This window comes from Gobius niger (genome assembly GCF_951799975.1).
Source record: "Gobius niger genome assembly, chromosome: 7".
In the NCBI taxonomy this organism is placed as follows: domain Eukaryota; kingdom Metazoa; phylum Chordata; class Actinopteri; order Gobiiformes; family Gobiidae; genus Gobius; species Gobius niger.
The window spans coordinates 20,662,566-20,682,658 of NC_136858.1; the positions used below are offsets into that span (position 1 = coordinate 20,662,566).

Consider the following 20,093-nt stretch of genomic DNA (forward strand, 5'->3'; position numbering starts at 1 on the left):
CGGTACAAATGGTTAAAGTTGACTTTGTCTTGCATGCAGTCTGGCAGCCAGGAGAACCTCACAGTGGACTCTCCTCGTCTGTCCACGTCATCTGATCATGGAGTGAAGGAGCGCCCTGTCACAAAGGGGCGTGGGATCCTGCGCTCATCCAGCAGCAGAGCAGCTCCTGCCAGCTCAGAGCGCCCCCCGAGGTCCTCTGCTCAGCCAGGACGTCCTGCTCTGCGCAAGGCTGAGAGTACCCGTGTCAGAGGCTCTGTGCCTCGCGCCAGTCTGTCCACTCAGGCCAAAGCCTCGTCTGTGTGTGAGCGCCTGGACTCCTCCTCCTCCACTCTGCCCCGGGCCAGCAGCGTCATCTCCACGGCTGAGGGCACCACGCGCCGCACCAGTATCCATGACATGCTGTCCAAGGACAACAGACAGCCCGTGTCTGTGGATGCCTCACCTCCCGCAGCAACCACTAAGGCGGGACTGCGCTCCCAGCCCACCCCCAGTGAGTACCACCCTCACAGCAGCGCTGCCCCGCTTCCCAAGTCCCTGAGCTTACCCTGCCACAGCCTGGACGACCCCGAGCTCTCCAATCTAGAATCCCTCCTGGGCCCCTCCTTCACTGTGGAATCTGTGTTCATGGACTCCATCTTTAGTGAGTCCGCTGCTAAAAACCTGCCCTTCCTGTCCCTGAATCCCTCTTTAGTGAGTAACATCAGTGGACCCCCAAAGGTCAACACCAGCCCCATGTCCCAAAGCACAGCCCCTCAGTCTAACAGCAGAGGGTTTGGGGAGGTCAATAACTCAGATGAGCCTCTGAGTGCAGAGGACCAGTCGCTGTGGTACGAGTATGGCTGTGTGTGACATTACACTCATGAACTGATGCATGTTGGTCCCGCACGGTCACTGTGGGGTTTCTGTTTGGTGCAGTTTGGGAGCTGGTCACTTCCTTTTTCTGTTCAGTTCTGTGGAGGATAATGGTGTGTCCGGCTTTTACCATTGTGTTTCCCTCTTTAAACTGTCACAGATTAGCATGACGCACAGGGTTTCTCTGGTTTTATGAAAGACTTTTGAGAGGTGTCATCTCAGTTTGTTATGGCTTTTATCCCAAAAAGCGTCTGGCAAACACAAAACGAAAAGCTTTTCTTTTTTTTTCTTTCCGATTTAACTTCCATTCACCGCTTCTGTTTTCTAAACTAAAATGCATGACATTGTTTTGAACTGTCCAAAGTCATTTTGATTTTTCTAATCAAAATGGGATTCACTAATTTCTCAGTGTTTTTTTTATTTTATTTTTTTTACTCTGTGACACATTTTTCTTTGTGCTGGGTGTTTCTTTGCGTGTTGACAAAAGCCAAAACTTCATTCACAAGATAAAGAGAAAAGATGGTTATTTTAAAAGTGCTACATAGGATTTTGGTTTCTGTTGTTTTGGGAATGAAGCGTAATATAATTTTGAAGGATAACTTAAATCGGTGCATCCGTTGTTGAATACATGTTTATTTTTTGAGATTGCTCTTGTACAGATTATTGACAGCATTAATTTATATTATGACGAGCACTGCTATGTGTCAATGTTAGTACTTTCAGTTTATGCGTTATTTATTTGATTATTTCTGTTTTTTGGGGGCTATTTCTACCTGCTTTGTTTTGGGCCATGCAGATGTAACTTGACCGTTGCCTTTGTCCCGCAGATGTCGAGGGCAGAAAGTCTAAAAGCCGGAGCGGGGAGCCCCAGTCAGGCTGCTAACCCCGTCCCGTCTATGTGCTCCCATTCTGTGAGCGTGTGGTGAGTGTGTGCTGGCCGATGGGAGAGGCCAGAGGAAAAACCGGGTGGGGGTGTGTGGGGGGTATCCTGTCTCCATGGGAACCCTTAAACATGGTGTAACAGATGTCATCCATCCTGCCTCTGTAAACCGCGTGCCCCTCACTGTCACTGTCTGTCGCCTACTGTCCCACGGAGCGCCTGGGACTGGCCTGCATGGCATATGGGCCCCTCTCCTGATTGGTCAACCCCTTTGCCTCTAAATATCCCTTAAATCTCAGCTGCTGTCCAGGTCCACCCCTCCCGCTGCTCCACAAGGTGACATTCCCAAGTGTTTTTAACAGTGAAAACACAAGTCGCCCCTTTGTGCCCCAGGCTGTTTCCTGTCCCTGCATGGCTTCTGTCCTCTGCCCAAATCCTCTCACTACTTTGACACTGCATGTCAATTCAGGCTTCTGTCCCTTGATCTTAAACTTTTCTAACTTTGCCTATTCTTTTTTTCTATTTTTCTTCTCGATCTCTTCTTTCTTGCTTGCCTGGAATCTAAAGACAAAGGTGGCCTTGGAGCTGTGTGTTGAAGATTTATAGAGTAAATCGGCAAAGACCCCATTGAGAAGATTGTATGTTCCGGTTTGTTTGTAAACATGTTTGTACAGAAAGTACTTCCTTCTCTGTTCAGTTTTGTTTTCTTCCTTGAATCAAGGAAACCACAGAAAGGCGCTGAAGAAAATCATGGTTAGTGTTTTTTTGTAAAGCTGTGGCAGATTGTCTTGCTACTTGAGTATTTGACATGCACTAAAGGTTATAGTGCGAATGTTCGCACCGCAGCCAAAATGAGGACTCCAATCGCACTCTGGATCTGCAGATGAACTTTGTGGCGAATGAGAGGATCAACTTGGAAAGCAGCAGCACTTCTGTCCTGCTCTTAAGCCATAGACTACAGCCATCCAGTTTGGTGTGTACATTAAACAAGCATGTTGGCACAAACCTTTGCTCTAAATGAACAATCACAATCTGCATGGAGCAATCGAAACCAATCACACCACTTTTCTAGAATCACGGACATCCGGAAGACTCCAAGGACGGATAAAGGTGTGATGTGTGGACATACACTACATATTTACCTAACATTATATCCCATCAAATCATTGTATTTCTGCTCAACCATTTCATTCATGAAGACACAACCCTAAGGAAAGCACAGATCATTGTTACTGTATAGACTGGGCTACAGCCTGCCCAGTGCTGTGACCAGATGTTTTCTTCTATTGCAATTTTACAAAAATCCATTTGATGTTATTAAAATCATCAATTGTAACAACTGTCTGTTGCTTTATTGATCTAAAATGCGATCTGAGTGAACCCTACATAATAAACATTTAAATATTATTCCGTAACAGTTATGGAGAACAACCATTCAAACAAACATTTAAGTTTTAATTTAATGACTTTTATTATCTGTTGGGTCATGCAAAAATCCAGCATCCAATTTAAACTGAGACATTGTAACCATGTTGCCAGGTTACAGGGGAACATACAAGCTAAGGCTTTTGCTAGTCTTTTATGCATTTATAATGCCTTACTTTTGATTTTGTTTTTCTGAAACAACCATTTCAAAATGCAAGTAACATAGATTTTCCGCTTTCATCAAGTAAACAGTGTAAAAGACATGCATTTCCGTTTGTAAAACTGCATATTTGTTTACATTTATCAACTACCATCAATATTTTCTGGACCCCGTTTTCTCAATGTACACTTTTGCCAAAGTATTTGGACCGTGTAAAAAATATTGAAGAATAAGTGAATTAATGGAAGATTTGGTCACGTGTTTTATTTACAACTGCGACAAAGCGCATACCCTGTAACATCAAATGACAGCAAAAATAAAATATAGGCTAAATAAAGCAAAAAAGTGTTACGAAGTGCAACTCTCCTAATGAAATGAGAATAGTTTGAAAATGTATTCTTTTTACTTGGTCCCACACATTTGTCCGCATACTTTGGCAAACCCAGTGTGCACCTGTGCCCTGGGGTCACACCTCGACCTCCCTCTTTGAAATCCTATTACATGAACGCAGTTCACTGTACTCGTTCCAAAAACACTTCAGTGGATAAACGCAGTGAAACAAAAACATTGGTTCAACACATTGACAGACATTTGGACCAGCGCCAGATACAACACTCATTTCAAACATCACAAGTTTTGGTTCCAGATATCGTTATCACGGTGCGTAAAATGCAGTTCGTTATTTTAATTTTTTTACAGTACTCCCGAGATCAAGCCATGGATATACACGTAGTCCTAAAATAGGACAAGTTTCAACATGGATCTTTTTGCTACTTTTGTGTCTGTGACGCTAAGATTTGTTTGTGATCCCCAAGTTCAGTTGTGCACGAGTGACTCAATAGATGGAGCGGCGCAGCAGAGACGACGCACGGCAAGCGAACAGCTCCCCTTAGTACAAATTAGCACAGGCACACACGTTTTTACAACACGGTGAAAAACTGCCACTCACGGACACAGATATGTTCATCCTATTTTAAAGGGGATATGTGTGCTTTTATTATTGGGCGTTACAGAAGGGTTTTTATTCTTAACCAAGTGCGTAATGACGAGTACAAAACTCGTATTGATTCCTCTGATTAGTCAAAAAGCTGCACACCGTATATTAACAACAACATGTAACAGAAACGGCAAGGGTGCAAAGTTTTTATGATTGCCATTTGATGAAGGTAAGGCCTTCCATTCAGCCTCAAAATGTGCCATATAATCCAATCCACTATGGTGGTGCATCACTTTTGAAAAACATGCACAAAACAGTGCCAAGACGTGATTCAGTACAGCAAACCAACAGACAAATACAAAGGTTAAAGAACACAATCAGAGCAACAGACAGGCAAACAGGTGACATCAGTATCAAGACGCAGGACGGGGAGGACTTGGAGGTCATTGAGGCAGAACTATGGGGTCAGAGGAAGGAGGTAGGAAGGGTATTTTTGAGAATAAACATCTGAAGTTGCAGAAAAGCCACGCATAGATTAAGTGTCTACAACAGCACAGGCTGTAGTCAAAAGAAAACATGCTTCACATCGAATTACGCACAACCAACTTAAGAGAAATGTCTACATAGACTGGGCAACACATGGAAAAGGGAAGAGAACCTCCTCTGCAACTTCAGATAGATCTGGGTTTGGATATTCCATCTAAAAGCGCAAAGACTCTCCTTAAACTGGACGTTGGGATAGTGTGTGCATGCATAAATGTCTGTATTTACACTACTGAACTCAAATAGCCACACTTGCATGCTCCCGTCCCTAAAATATGCTTCCCTTTTCAGAACCTTCTCTATAAACATTTTGTACACAGTGCTTTTAAATAAACCGTTTCTTAAAAAAACACGAACGACACAACACCTTATATCATTCAGAAGAAGACAAAAACACATAGGAGTAGAAAATGAATAAAGGTCCCCCAATAACGTGTTACATCTATTTCATGTTCAAACAAATGATATGGTTTAAAAGTTATTCCTCAAATCGGCCCACCTCAAAGTGAAACAAGCAATACTTCAAGTGTCCTATTGTGTGAAGCCACAGTCCATCTCACTACTACAGTATAAGTGCAGGTGTGTATCGCATTAAAATCTATATTCTTGTGTGTTTATATAGATATATTTCAAAGTTAATACTTTCAGAGAAGAGGGGTGAAATAAGGATGGCCGCAGGGGAACAAAACAGCAACGCCCCCAAGTGGCCGAAACATGCACCATCTGCAAGCTACATGGCAGAAGGTCATCAACCATGAAGTCTTAGACTGGATCTGTGCTCAGTGTGGTCAGTCCATCAAGCAGGTGTTTTACGTACTCCTTTAGTACTTGTTGTAGACTATGTTTGGATTTTTTTTTTATTTAAATATGTCCCTCTTTAGCGCAACTTTCCAAGCGGCCTCCTTCCTTATCCATGATCCAGGCACCAAACTGACCATGGAGAATAAATGCTCCAAATAGTGTTGTGTTCAGGCGAAGCTGTAGAAAAGCAAAAATGCAACAGTTATACAGGCTGACTTATTGGGTGTGCCTCTCTGCCGTGTTGTTTACCTGTGCCTGTGTTCACTGCAGTGGTGCGGCTGGTGCCCCTGAGCAGTGGAAGTGCACATTAAGCCACTTGGCATCGCGGCGATGCCAGACTCGAGTCTCCTCCGACTGACAGGAGCGCGGCCGGCCCTGACTGTCCATGTACTGTGTCAGACGGATGTAGGCAATACAGGCGGCGTCTTCTCCAATAAGATGCACATGAGGGTTCAGGATTGTGGTGTGCACTGGTTTACTGTTTTTACTTAGCACTAGGAAATACAAAAAGGTTTTATTTGGTACATGTATGTAAAAGGATGGTTGACTAAAATAGATATAAAAAAAATCCTACAGTTTTCAAAGTAGAATTTGTGGAAATCCATGCCCTCTACAAGGTTTCCAAGAGCTTCAGGTTCAAAAGAGGTCAGCCCAGGGTCACAGATTCTCCTGAAAGACAAGCGAACAATTTATTACAAAACGAAATACACTTTCTTTGTCAGCAACGAACAAACTTAAACAAACATTTAGCGCTACTTACGTGTAAGCCTCGAAATCACCATTGTTGATGGCTTCAATCAGCTGCTCTGTCATCTTAATAATCTCCTGTTTACGAGCTGGAATTACACATACAAGAGGACAGAAAAGTCACTGATGGACCTGCAGGCTCACACTGGCACAATGCATGCGTTTTGTTTTTTTTTCTCTTCAACTCGTGACACAAAAAGTACCTTTCATGACACAGCAGCAGTATTCACTACAGTATTCACAACTACAGTATTTACGACACCATTACCCCTCCAAGTCCTCCAAGTATCAAACTCCAACCAAGTCATGAGAAAACACACACCCAAGCTTACCCTAAAAAGTATCCACATCTTACTCAATGCATGTAAAGACTTTACTTGAAGTAGAAAGGTCACACACTCAGTAACACACAGGGCACATACTGGTGTTGGGCTGGGGCTCTGTAGCTCTCTGAACTACAGGTGGGCTCCTAACAGCCAGCTGCTCTCGGATAACTGCACAAAAGGGGAAACACCTTCACCAAGTCTGCACAGAGAGGTCTTCAAGTCTAGCTATATATGTGCGTCACTGGTGTCAGACATGTAAGTAGTCAAAGAGGCCACTAGATGGTAGCAAAGGGAAATACATAATAAAGGCTGACATTTGAAGGGAAAATGGGTTGTTTAATATTAACTTGCTGAGAAGCTTTAAAAGGGAAAGACACGCAGGGGTGTTGGTTGAACTTACTGGTGGGAGAAGCTACAGCAGAGACTGGGACAGTGATGGGGGGCGCAGGGCCTGAAGGAGGGCTCTGAGGAAATGAGGCCTGGACCTGCTCCTCAGTGGTGCTGCACTGACTCAACACAGCCCTGTCTGCACTGGCACTGTCACTGTCACACACTAACATACACGCAAATGTAAACAACACACACCCCGAAAGCTCTATTGCAACTCCAAAGACAACCTGCAGCACTCAATGTAGCCACAGCACACATTTCTGGAAATAATCATACAAAAGTAAAGTCAAAAAGAACACAGAGTCACACATTATTTACGTAAATGCATCAATACGATAAAACACTAATATGGTTAACCAAAGCTACAAATTATTAAACAATCGTCTTGAAATGCTTTACAATCTGCATTCAATCTATAACAAAACTCATCAATTGCTGTAAGTGAGTTCATTGTTTATTTTTTTTAGATGCACCTGTACAACCTTTACAATTCCCTCTAAAAATGGCCAAATCAACCTTCTTTTGTGCATCAAACGTCAAAACAACATGTACTAATGTTGCTATTGTTTTCTGTGCACTGTGTTCCTTGATGTCGATCAGAAAACCTGCTCTACAGGCTAGCTTAAAAGCATCTACAACATAAGTTTGCATGTCAGCGGTGATCCTCTGCAGCGCTGCTTACAGTTAAACCAATGAGGAGCTGCCCTCAGTAACTGGATTAGTAGTTTCCTGGAGCTCCACTGGGTCGCCCTGTCCCACGTTTCAACACAGCGCTGAACTCGATCAATTAAGAGCTTAGAAGTTCACACACAACTATGCCACGCTTCATGCAAATATACTAGACGAGAAGCATGCGTCCTCTACAAGTGAAGATTAGGAAGCATGCAGAGGTGAAACTTGACAAGTACCTTTCCTACCTTTCATGTCCTCCTCTTCTGCGTTGTTACAGCTCTCCGTTGAGCCCTGTCGAAAATCACACACAGACACAGAGAAAAACAGGAGCACAACAGCTTTATAAAAAAGAAGAAAAGCAAAAGTAAAGTGGCAGGTGTTGTCATCCACAGATGGGCAGACGAATGTACAAGTGAATGAGGACATCCAGGAGCACAACCAGCCAGCACAGCAGGAGGGGAGGCACACAAAACCAACTATTGTACACCCATTACATTTTTAAAAAGGAAAGGAAGATCTTTAACTGTTTTTCTTAGACAGATGTCAGAACAATTTAGAGTTTATGCTTGAAGAGAAAGCCCGTGAGCGCCCCCTGGCTGCGAGTGTTAGCATTGGCCAGTGCCACAGCGGGACAAGGAGTGGCTTACCTTGGTGCCATCCGCCGGGTTGTGTACAACAGTAGTCTGGGCTTCCTGGGGAGGGGAGGCAGGAGACACTTTACCATGCAGGGAAAGGATGCAAATGGACCACACGGGGAATTGGTCAGGAAATACCGGGTACAGTATTCCGCGACTTCAAACAGACAAATGTGCACAAAACAAGGCCACAGAACAAATGCTGCTGAAGAACGGTGCAATTTGACAAATGAGGAAAAGCTGAGGTCAGTCACTTCAAAGTCACCAAACACAGCTCTGTTGTTACTTGTACCAGACGGAGGAAGAACAACCAGGTGATGACACTGTGTATTTGAACTGGTAAGTATGTATTTATACTAAAAAGTAGCGGCCAGTACTACACAGATTGTTTTATGTTTGTAGTGGCATTTGCGATTGCTAATGTATTGGCCCACTGGTTGTTCTTTTTAGGATACTATCTTAGTTTATTGCCCAATCTTAACATGATATTAAATAGGCAAGTTGTTTTCTATCTGCAAAGTTTTACCAGTTCATTGGAAATTATGGATGGCTTTAAAGTCATTCTTCTTCTTCAGTCATGATACCTTCAAAACAATATTTGGCACAAGAGGCTCCAAGAGGCAATAGAAGCTGTTCACAATCCATTTCAGACACAACTAGTGAATCCCTGGGAGTATGCAGCCGATAAAAGGACTGTCCTTTACCACTCTGCTGTATGTAATAATGTAATGTGATTGGTGGGGTGATATTCATAGAAACATTGATCCAAAATGTATTTTTATAGAGCGTTCTCACAACTCCTGTAGCTTTGGTAAGATGTTCAAGGCTGCATGCTCACGACGTGAAGATCTCTCAAATGACTAGTCTATTATAGCTCGTGCTTTACCCAGAAATGTTTCTCATTTAAATTCTAAGAGGAGTTTCTAAAACCACTCTGTGTTCCTTTGTGAAGCACATCTGCAGCAGGGCTGTCCCTCTTCAAAGACAGGCCCTGCACAAAGCCCAGGTGACACAGTGGAGCGCAGTAAGGCGAGGAGTCACTGGGACATGATTGAATTGCTTGTTGCTGGCGCGCAAATAAAAGCCATTTCTCTGGCTGTCAGCACCTCAGACAGTGTGAGCGTTCATGTAAACATGTCAACAGGAGGTCTGGGTAGAACACAAGCCCGCCGAGGCCGCCACAGTCACAATCACCAACCACTCCTTCATTTAACAAGTTGTAAAAACCGCCCCCAGCATATTACAGTTTGTGTTAAAAACCAGAAGCAGAGAGGGTGTGTGGGCTCACAAAGCACAGAGTGAAAAGAAACACCGATAAACTCACAAACCGAAAATGGTCAAAGGTTAAGTGGGTGACAGAAGCGAGTGAAATGGAGCGCAGTTAAAGCAGTATGACAGAAACCAAATAAAGATGAGGTACCATTGGAGCTGAAGATGACATGCTGCTGTCTTTGGTGCTGCTGCTGCTGACTACACTGTTTTTACTGTTGTTTCCCTGCGACTGGGCACAGAAACACATGGTAAAACAGCATCCCCGCTGCTCCATGGGGCCAGAGAAGCAACGCGGCTGACGCAAATCTGAGGCCTCACATGTGCGGCCACTGCAGAGTTTAAATCGGATTGTGCTGGGAGCAGCGAGCAGATGTGTACAAACAAACATAGTTCCCTTATAGTATGTTTACAACACTGATCTAAGTAATAGTTTTGTATTTAAAAACAGTATTCATGAAATGGCTAAAGAGACGTCAAGCTCTGTCGTTATCTGTGCATGCAGTGAAAAGACATTTTATTGCAGCACCGGGGCAGACCCTTGTGCTGCAGTGTGGAAAAAATATATCTGGCATACAATTCAAAACAACATTTCGACTTGCACTACTATATTGGCTCTCCCTCTTGGATATCCCTCGACAGGCTTTAAATACAGTATGGTTTCTTAGTTGAAACAGTAAAACCTGCTGCCAATAACAACAAAACTGTATTCAATGGGATTTCTTTATAAAACAAATACAGCCTGAAAGGAAACTGCACTCTGACACAGAAGAAGTACGCACCAACTGAAATAAAAAGCGCTAATATCAGAATATTAGTTAAAGCAGCAGAAATACACCTGGAATCGCACTGGATTTTGAACAAAAACTGTGAATCTTTAAAGTGAGCAGAGAAGTGGACGTTTGGCATTACATTTAGAAACTACGAAGTAAAACACTGTGAGCTGAGCGCACCGCGGCTGATGTGGCCTCAAGAGGTATGTACACTATGTGTTGGATGCGGTCGAACAAACTACTCTCGCAGCTTGACAAAAGCGCTGATTCAACTGTGGTTCTCCATCTCACAACCTCTTAAGCCTTTAATTTAATTACGACAACACAAAGAGGTTAATGTGAGCTAGCCACAGCTGGGGAAAAGTTGGACTAAAAAGTTGTGCAGGTGACCAAGACAGAACAGGAGGATACTTGAAGTGGGAAAAAAATTAATAAAAGCAAATATGGAACGTGCATAATTATCACACATATCCAAACAGATCCCTCCTGTGCATTTGAGAATGGGTAATGATTAAATGGAAAGGATCAAACGAGAGCCTTCATGGTTGGCACTCAGGAGATGCTGGAAATGTTGGATGGAGTTGGGAAAACTGAAATAAAGGATGCATAACGCCCCTCTGCCGACTAACAACAGGAGAAAACAAGTGGAAAGGGAGAAAATAGACCGAAAGAAAATGTACGCTGATCTCACCATTAAACAAACACTTGAGCTGGACTTCCTTTTCTGACAGACGGCAATGAAGAGGAGGAGGAGGGGGGGAAATAATCATAGAAAAAACAAGGAACTGATCAAAAGTGTGAGTAAAAGTGCGAGCAGTGTCCTGTGGGTTCCAAGCACATTGAAAAACATGCAGCTACAAGTGCGCTGTCGACGTCTCTGTAAAGCGCAGAAATCATGACAGTAATTCACTGCAATGTCACTGGTGATCGAATTTCATTTCTGAAGAGGTCCATAACATTAGGAGTGCTTGAAACCCCAAAAGAAAAATAAGGAAAACTGCACATGCTTTGACAAGAACATAAATGGGACAAATTCATATTTTTTGCAAGACGGTCATTTGTTCAGTGTTCTTGAATTTAACCATAACCAAATGTCGCATCACTGCATGCACAGGCGTGACTGATAATTAGTAATAATAAGTATTATATTGAATACATATCCTATACACTGCGTTGTGCCTAATCTACTGTTGGAGATATTGGGCCGTAACTCATGTTGCTGCATGTCATTGTACTGCATGTGCACTGACTGTGTAAACGAATTAGCCGTTAAAGACAAGTTCAAGGGTTGACAGTTGAAGTAGACGCATAAGAAAAGGACAGAGATCTACTGTCGAAGGCAAAACATGAAACACTTACCTTCACACCATCGGACTTTTTGTTTAGTAAGGTTTTGCAAGCTGTAAGAAAACAGGAAATTAGTAAGGCAACAACTAAGAAAATTCTTTTACAATCACACATAGTCAAAGTAAGAACAGTACATATAGCCGTCGCTTCATCAGTCGTTACAGAACACATTAGTGTGGAGGGTCATTGGACGGCTTACCTGCCATTTACAAAGCAGAAAGCGGGACAGTGAAAGAAAGGGGGGAAAAAAAACATTTATCAGCAAAATTATTTTAGTAACTGCCTTTAACATGCATGACAGGATATCATTAACGTGTCCAGCATGCAGCAACCACTCAGAAGTCTTTGAAATTAATCTTGACATAATAGTCATTTGCAAGAGAAAGTTATTAGTGAAGGAATATGAGACCCAGTAGCTCACTTATCTAGCCTGATGATGCTACTCCGGATCTTTGCGCCTTGTGAAAAGTTCATTTGAACTTTTGTTTCTAAGTCAAACCAACCACAGAGCAGGCAGAAAGGGGCACTGTGAGAGGTCAAAGAACAACCTGTGCATTCAGATTCCCATGCACAACAGACAAGTGCAATCTAAACACATGCTTAGCTCACTAATGTTAGAAAGAAAGTTGCAGTTAGCACAAGCAAACATTAAAAAGAAATCCAACTCAGAAGGATGCATTTGCAGCGCGCGACAAAGTCTGGATACTGCTGTGTTTGTTTTGCCGAATTAAAGGTTAAGGCTATTATCCGCAGTGCCGATGATATGCAGGCTGGCATTAGTGCACAGGCGTAAACAGAGCATCTGAGCCAGGTGGCTGCTGCCGTAAGTCAGAGAGAGGGAGGTCAGAGGGTCATGCTTGGTGTTAAAATGGCTCTTGTGTTAGATGCTGATAATTAAACGGGCTGTTCTCAAGAGCAGCACCATTCATTAGACCATCGAGTAACGCAGCGGTAATAAAAAGGTTGAGAGCTGAGGGATGGTGCAGACTTTTTTTGATCTCTTTGGGCTATCTTAGTTTTGGGTGGCAGGCAGCAGGCTTAAGGATGAGCTACAGAGAGGTGGTGTTGTATAGGGCACTCGCCCAAAGCCCCCGTGTGAGGCGGGCAGTGCATGGCTCCAGCCCCTCTGTAGCAGACGTACCTTCCTGAGCCATAGCGGCAGTGCTGGTGGTAGCGGCAGGGCTGGTGTGCTGCCGTCCCACTAATGGACAGAGAGGGCATGGATGTGGATGGATAGCTCTGTCAAGATACACTACTTCCTATAATGCGTTTCATTATTTATGAAGCAATATCTTAAATGTCCAGTGAACCCACACAGCACATTCTTTAATTGAAACTGAAGTGGTTTATCAGAGTTCAACTCAAATACTGCACATTTCATTTGACTTGATAATAAACCTTCCTACAGACTACAGTTCTGAAGCTTGGATTGTCTGCAGTCTTCTGAATTAACCTTGACCACAGGAGCCACTCAGCCTAATGCAGAGTGTACACACGTTAGGCCAACAACATTAATGCATTACACTCCAGGACAAGGTCCAGGCCGCAAATTGGGTGTTGAATCAAAAATGCACTCCATTTCGGTAATCAAACTGCTTACAAGATGGAAATCCAAGCCAAAGTTAAGTGGGAAAAACTCAACAGCAGACAGCACTAAACAGGGATTGATTTACAGCTAAGAAATAATACAGACACTTGCTGTACATATATTTTTTAGAAACCTAACAGCAAATATTTTCCAATATGCATTTAAATTATCACATCATAAACTAAATTACTGCTTGATTGGATTTCCGTTGGTTAATACGTTGTCACAGTGAATCCAACTCATACCAACTAACTAGGGAGTAATTTTACCACCAATCTTTTCTCTTTGGTCTTGTAGATTTACCATCCAGCTCCTCAGCCTCCTGCTTCAAGAGCTGTCCCTCTGATGTAGTTGTAATAATTTTATCCCCCTTTAATTTACTACCCCAGAGGGGTAGGAGTAAAAAAAAAAAAAGTACAAAACATGTACAATGGAGACTACGATCACTTTGGTTAGATTCTAAATAAAATGTAAAGACTAGATACAATTCTTACCTGAAAAATTTCTGGAAACCAGCATTGTTGTGAGAATTGCACCCTAGAAAAACATTATAAATGGTTTGTCTTTTAACACTACAGGTATGTATTTTTGTAATGTCACTTACTTTTAATTTCCGTCTTGCGTTAAATTTACGCAAACACTCAACAGTCTCTTGACGGTGCATCATGGAGGCCACTGTGGAACGTTGCTGTGAGTAAACAAACAATATTACAACAGTTTAGTTTCTCATAACAATGAAGCTGTTGAATAACAATATGAAATGTGAGACGCTCTGTACTGTGTAGCAATCTCCAAACTAGCCCGTGTGAGAGGCTGCTGAATGAGGCTAGTGCTGATCAAACGAGAAGATTTAATAAAGCGTCCGTAAACACCTTCAGTAGCGGCATTGGGCACCGAATCCGTGTGCGGCTCTGAAGTGCAAACAGCGAAGAGTGTCACTTACACAGACCCACGGGTGTTTGAGAGCCTGGTCCGCTGTGATCCTTTTGGCAGGGTTGATCGTCAGCATCTGATTGATCAGGTTCTTGGCTTCAGGGGTCACTGTGTCCCACTCTGGAGATGGGAACTAAATGGAGGGTGAAAAGAGGAGAAGGATGCAGCCACTGACAAAGTGAAACTATGTTGAAGGACAGAAAATGCGCTATGTGCATGGGTGGTTGTTTATGTTTTATGTGGTTGTTAATGTTTATTATTTTTATGTTGTTTTTGAAAGTGGTACACTGCTTGCACAAGGCGAAAGAAATAAACTGCATCATGTGACATGTTGACTTATTGTAATGAGGGATATTCAATTTCTTGTATTGTACAGCCCTTTGCATTTCAAACTACACTGACATTACAGGTGAACTTTTCTTTGACTGTTGTCAACTGCGGTTAACGAACTAGAAGACAGACACCGACAACAATGACACTGAAGATGTGCACGCGCTTGTCACTATCGCTTCACATCAGCGCTCATCGTGTACACATTCATCAGATGTGGACGCTTTATATTATGGAAATTGATACAGGGTAATAAGTTCCCCTTTCTCACGGGACTACGGCAAGATGGGATAAATGGGATATTGCTCTTTTCTTTTATGATGCTTAGGATAAGAATTGTACAATAGACACGAGCGGGCAATTAACTGCATTCTAACAAGAAGTAATTATCTGCTTAAAGCGGCTCTTTTGTTCCTTTGACTTTTGTCTGCTCATATTATGAACTAAACACAGTAGTCGGGTATAAAGATCTAAAGATTAAAATACATACTGAGATGGAAATTGACCTTGAGCAAATAAAAATCAAGACAAAACACAAACAGAATTATATTGAAGAACTAGAAGCGTGCTTACATCATATGCACCCGCCTTGATTTGTTGATACAGTTTGTGTTGGTCCTCATCCCAGAAAGGAGGGTAGCCCACCAGTAAAATGTACAGGATTACACCTGGAACACATAGATAGCTCAATGTAAGAAAATCTATATTTTCATATTAAGAATCAGAAAAAACCTGTCTCAAAGTCAAACTGACCACATGCCCATATATCCACCGGTTTGCCATACGGGTCCTTCCTCAACACCTCTGGAGACAGGTAACCCGGAGTTCCAGCAAAACCTACGGAAAGCAAACAAACAAACAGACATTGGTGTGTGGATACAGCTTGGGAAGACTGTGGTTAAAATCACATTTCATCTCGTACCAAACCACGCCTGCTGGTCGCCCTGTACCTCGATGGCGAGACCAAAGTCGGCGAGCTTCACGGCTGCCCCCTTCATCTTACTGGCCAACAGCAGGTTCTCTGGCTGCAGCGTTAAACATGGGAAAATATTCAGAATTGCAACACTGAGCCCTTCAACAGTGAGCCAATGAGTGAAGGAAATTAAGGCAGTAAGAGTATGTGATGAGTATGAACCTCGAAAGTAGTGTCCTATGTGTTGCATGAGTGAGCAAGCCGCAGGAGCCAAATGTCATCTAGTATTTAGTCAGAGGGGCTGGGAAGGACTTGTAGATCATATCCATGAGCTGTGTCAAGAGCAAGACTGCATTAACTACAGCATGTAGATTAAATCATTACACAAGGGTATTAAGTCATCCAGTAGGTTTCTGTGATATGTATAGAAATCTGGTAATGCATTTAACCAGATTACAGGCAGATGTGTTTTGCACTTTATATTATCCCTCTCAGAAGTGCTGGAAGTAAGGAGAAAACCAAATGGACAAATGTTTTAACTCCACAACATATGCCCTTTTGACATATCTACTCAGTGTACAGAGAGCGATACTAAGGTTTTATTATTATTTCCACGCAAAAATGGTGCAAACTGTGCATAGCTTGTTTATTGTGTATCATTTGTTTACATCATTATCAAACCCTGGCAACAAACCTCTGTAACAGCATAATATTGAAGAGGTCAGTTTGTGTTTCCATGGTTGAATTTGCTTTGCTTTGGTTTGACCTGGTTTATGGTAAACTTGTCTATTTATCTGTCACTTCTGGGGGTATCCGTGTGAAAGATTTTTCTTTTAACTAAAGTATTGAATAGTGGATTGACTTATTCAATGACACACACAAACACAGTTGTTTCCAGTTGAAAGGACTTTAAGCGACATGAATAATTTTGCAGGTTTGTGCAGCCATCCCTAACTTAAAACTGTATGTAAAAGGTTCAACATTTCTGAATTTTCTGTTAGGGTATTTCTTTCAATAGTGAATGTAGTAGGGTTGTGTTATAGAGCCGTGATTTGTTTAGGCCTTGTCTTATGTATTTGTGACCCTTTCCGTCTGGCGCTGGGGGGTAACGGAACAGTGAGGCCTGGTGGGAGCGCAGCAGTAGAACACACACAGACAGACAGATAGATAGAGACAGATAGATGGGAGGTGGCATAATGAGTCCCTACACTGGCGCAGCAGCCGGGTGACCTCACCCCACTGTTACCATGGCAACGTAGCCTGCCACCAGCCTCTAGCTCTCAGCTCTGCTTTCAGTGAGTGGCCCTCCCAAGATGACAGAGGGACGACGTGATGTCGGCCAGGTCAAAGCTCTCAAAGAATACTTTGTTTCTGTTATTTTCATAGACAAGTAGCCTTCAGTGTGTTATTCTCAAAAGATATACCTTGGACGGTTAAAGAAAATTAGCTACTTTCTATTTGCTAGCTGATAACAGTTCTAGGAGAATAGACAATTGTGTGGTTAAGTTTAATGATTAAGTTTACTGATAAATTAAAAATTGCATGTACATCAAATGTCACTTCTTCTGTTTTAATATAAAATCATCTTTATTCCGCTCAAAATTAATTAACTGTGCTGAAGAGGTCAAAGTGCTGCAGTCTGAGCCAGGGGTGAGGCAAATCCTGCTGCAGGGAGAATAGTCACTGCCCCTCATCTCACCCGCCGACTGGCTATAAATAGCATGCGTCTGCTTTCGTCACTCCTCAAAAAGCAGCAAGAGAGAGAGAGAGAGAGAAAGGGGAAGGGGGTGTAAAGGGTGAGGGAGCGCGACAGAGGTGAGAGAGTGAAACAGGAGAAAGGGGGGACCACAACGAGAGGCAGACGGACAAAGGTGGAAATGAGAAATGACGCAGACGCCCGAGTTGTTCCTAACGTCACCACATGACGTATGTCTGTGCGGACCTGCCTGAACCCCACACACAGCACTTTAATTCACAGCAGAAGAAAAATAGGTTTTGGGCGAGGTTCTAGAGGGGACATGAGGGCCACGGCTCACCTTGAGATCCCTGTGCACAATGTCATGTTGGTGGATGTGACTGACGCTCTCCAAGATCTGATTAATGCAGTGGCTGAAAGACAAAAACAAAGGCCACGTCTTACTCTTATAGTTAGTTGTATAAAAGTCATCATAAGATATTTGTGACCAAACTCGGCTAAATCAGCACCCCACTTACACTTCATCAAATGTAGGCACTCTTTCACTAACCCTTCATCCCTTTTTATTCCCAGCCCCACCATGTCAACTTTTCTGTGTCTTTCTTTTCAATTTATCATCAATAAAAATCTTCTGTAAGTTGAAGTTCCATACACATTCCATAAATTATGTTATATACAACATTCACAAAATACATATACAATAAAACCAGCATGGATTCACAGCTTACATTTACTAATAAAATGGAATTTATACTTGAGCGTGACCACAATTCCTGAGCAAAAGAACACTGAACAGCTAAGTGGCAGAAGACAGAGAAGCTGGTCTTTTCTAGACTCTGGTACAAATGTGTCTTAAGTGACTTTTCTAGTGGTTCACACATACTTTACCTGGCATCTGCCTCACTGTAATACTCTCTGGCAACGATGTCCTCGAAAAGCTCTCCTCCTGTCACACTGAAGAGACAAGTTATTTCAGATTATTTTACTGTTTCTTTATCTGTTCATTTTTTACATTTTCATTCAATGTTGAGACTATTATCCGCCAAATAGCACATCAGTAAAGTCGCTTGTACAATGAATTACTGTAGTTTGCATGTTCACCTTATGGAAACAGATTTTAAAATACATGTGACAACAGTAATGCTATGAAATTACATTAAATAAAGGCATTAAAGTATAACATAGTATTTTGTCACTTGCATTCCCTCTATGCGGTGGCAAAATAGTAGATGGTCAATAGGGAGATACTCACAGATCAAACACCAGGTAGTGGAAGCCTTCCTCAGAGATACTGTCGTGAAGGCGAACTATCAAGAAGAAATAAGAAAGTCTTATATTTTAAACACCTCAACCGTGGCACAATTATTATCGAAAACAAATATTATATGAGCATTTTTCTGTGCACTGGCATGTTTTAACAATCCAGAACAAATGATTAGTAAGACCAACCATGCTTAATAAATCAGGGTTTCTACAGGCAGCAGTAAGTAATGCCATTTTTTTAATAGCCAGATACCATATTTGCCGCAACAGCAAAAAGTCTGTGCAATTTTATTTAACATTTGCAAACATTCCATCAAACAGTTTAATTTTAAAAACATTTTAATATTAATTTCTGCCAAAACTGCAGCTGAATGTGTTTGACCTAGCCTGGTTTTACCAGACCCTCGTACTTACTTCGTTTAGTACGAGGGTCTGGACCTTCACAATTGAGCTCCATAATCAGGTGGGAGGGGTGAACTCCTTTGAAATGATTGGATCTGATTTTCGCTACCGTTTGGTTGTGATGTAATGCGCCCGAGTGAGTGAACCAGCTATCATAACTCTGTCATAACTCTGTCATAACTCTGTCATAACTCTGTCATAACTCTGTCATAACTCCGTCATTACTCTTTCATAACTCCGTCATAACTCCGTCATAACTCTATCATAACTCTATCATAACTCTATCATACCTCTTAGGAGCATTCCTTGCACATTCCAAGGTTTCAATTTTAATTTCTGGATATTTGGGAGCTGAGCCAGAACGGATTGAAGAGCTTCAATTACTTTCGTATCCGCCGCTATTGCCAAACTACAACCAGCAAATGCGACGCAAATGCTTGACGTCACCTACAACACCCGCCTCCCCCGCTCACTGAATGGTAGGTTGAAATTCAACCGATGTAGCGTGGCCACTGAGATCAAGCCCAGACGTACATGTAGGGAAATTATCATTATTTACGGATGGCTAAGGCCAGGCTATGTTTGACCATAACTTTTGGATTGTCAATGAACCTGATGAATGATAATAGCAGAGTAATGGCATTATTTTACCCATGCAAACCCATGTTTGCGACAGTGGCGCATCTAGCGATGCAATGTGGGAATACAACCATGCCGGTCCGACAAAACGGGCCTTCATTTTGGCAAAATTAATTTAATGACTTTTAATGCTCTTTAATGCCCCGCAGAAACCCTGTAAATATATAAAAGACTAAATGTAATTATTTTGCCTAATAAACTTTTGTCAATGCTGCAGCAGCGAAACCGTTAAAGGCAAATACAGAACTAATGTCGGAGGGAAGGTAAGATATTGTACCTCTCCACCACTTCAAGTCAAGTCACAACAGACAAAGTTATTGTACTCCTGAAGGGCGTCTCAGAGAAAGCCCAACAAACCTGTGAGTGCTGCTGCACTTTCTGTCCCCATCATAAAGGTCAGATAGAAACACAATGTTCAGGAAAAGCACCTCACTGTCAGCCGCTACAGTTGAGCAGAAAAACTCCCAGTGCTGCTTAACGTTAAACATGATGGTGTCCGAGCTCTGATCTTATTAGTGGCACCAGCTGACTGGGCATGTGTGCGGAGCTCTCATCTCACCTCTTTGGCTGGC

The 20,093-nt window shown here is 42.5% G+C and overlaps 2 protein-coding genes across 20 annotated transcripts in view; one reads left to right on the forward strand and one right to left on the reverse strand.

Annotated features, from left to right (window-relative positions):
* ccdc88ab (coiled-coil domain containing 88Ab) overlaps positions 1-3,075 on the forward strand; it is a 50,800-nt gene extending 47,725 nt beyond the window's left edge. For 4 of the 7 annotated variants that reach the window (XM_079560515.1, XM_079560518.1, XM_079560517.1 and 1 more), the window contains one exon: positions 40-1,661. In XM_079560515.1, the coding sequence (XP_079416641.1) occupies positions 40-849 (810 nt within the window). In that variant the 3' untranslated portion in view covers positions 850-1,661. The other 3 variants (XR_013793083.1, XM_079560519.1, XM_079560520.1) reach the window with 3 other exon arrangements.
* Positions 3,076-3,189: 114 nt separating this feature from the next.
* camk2g2 (calcium/calmodulin-dependent protein kinase (CaM kinase) II gamma 2) overlaps positions 3,190-20,093 on the reverse strand; it is a 28,440-nt gene continuing 11,536 nt past the window's right edge. Inside the window, exons 4-22 of one of the 13 annotated variants that reach the window (XM_079560525.1) lie at positions 18,470-18,524; positions 18,106-18,171; positions 17,558-17,630; positions 15,531-15,633; positions 15,362-15,445; positions 15,182-15,276; positions 14,289-14,411; positions 13,950-14,033; positions 13,840-13,882; positions 12,899-12,958; positions 11,770-11,810; positions 11,102-11,134; positions 9,789-9,863; positions 8,381-8,425; positions 7,970-8,024; positions 6,359-6,434; positions 6,173-6,267; positions 5,848-6,092; positions 3,190-5,775 (exon numbers count right to left, since the gene is read on the reverse strand). In XM_079560525.1, the coding sequence (XP_079416651.1) occupies positions 5,860-6,092; positions 6,173-6,267; positions 6,359-6,434; positions 7,970-8,024; positions 8,381-8,425; positions 9,789-9,863; positions 11,102-11,134; positions 11,770-11,810; positions 12,899-12,958; positions 13,840-13,882; positions 13,950-14,033; positions 14,289-14,411; positions 15,182-15,276; positions 15,362-15,445; positions 15,531-15,633; positions 17,558-17,630; positions 18,106-18,171; positions 18,470-18,524 (1,439 nt within the window). In that variant the 3' untranslated portion in view covers positions 3,190-5,775; positions 5,848-5,859. Of the gene's footprint in view, positions 5,776-5,847; positions 6,093-6,172; positions 6,268-6,358; positions 6,435-7,969; positions 8,025-8,380; positions 8,426-9,788; positions 9,870-11,101; positions 11,135-11,769; positions 11,811-12,898; positions 12,959-13,839; positions 13,883-13,949; positions 14,034-14,288; positions 14,412-15,181; positions 15,277-15,361; positions 15,446-15,530; positions 15,634-17,557; positions 17,631-18,105; positions 18,172-18,469; positions 18,525-20,093 lie in introns of all 13 variants that reach the window. The other 12 variants (XM_079560521.1, XM_079560526.1, XM_079560527.1 and 9 more) reach the window with 12 other exon arrangements.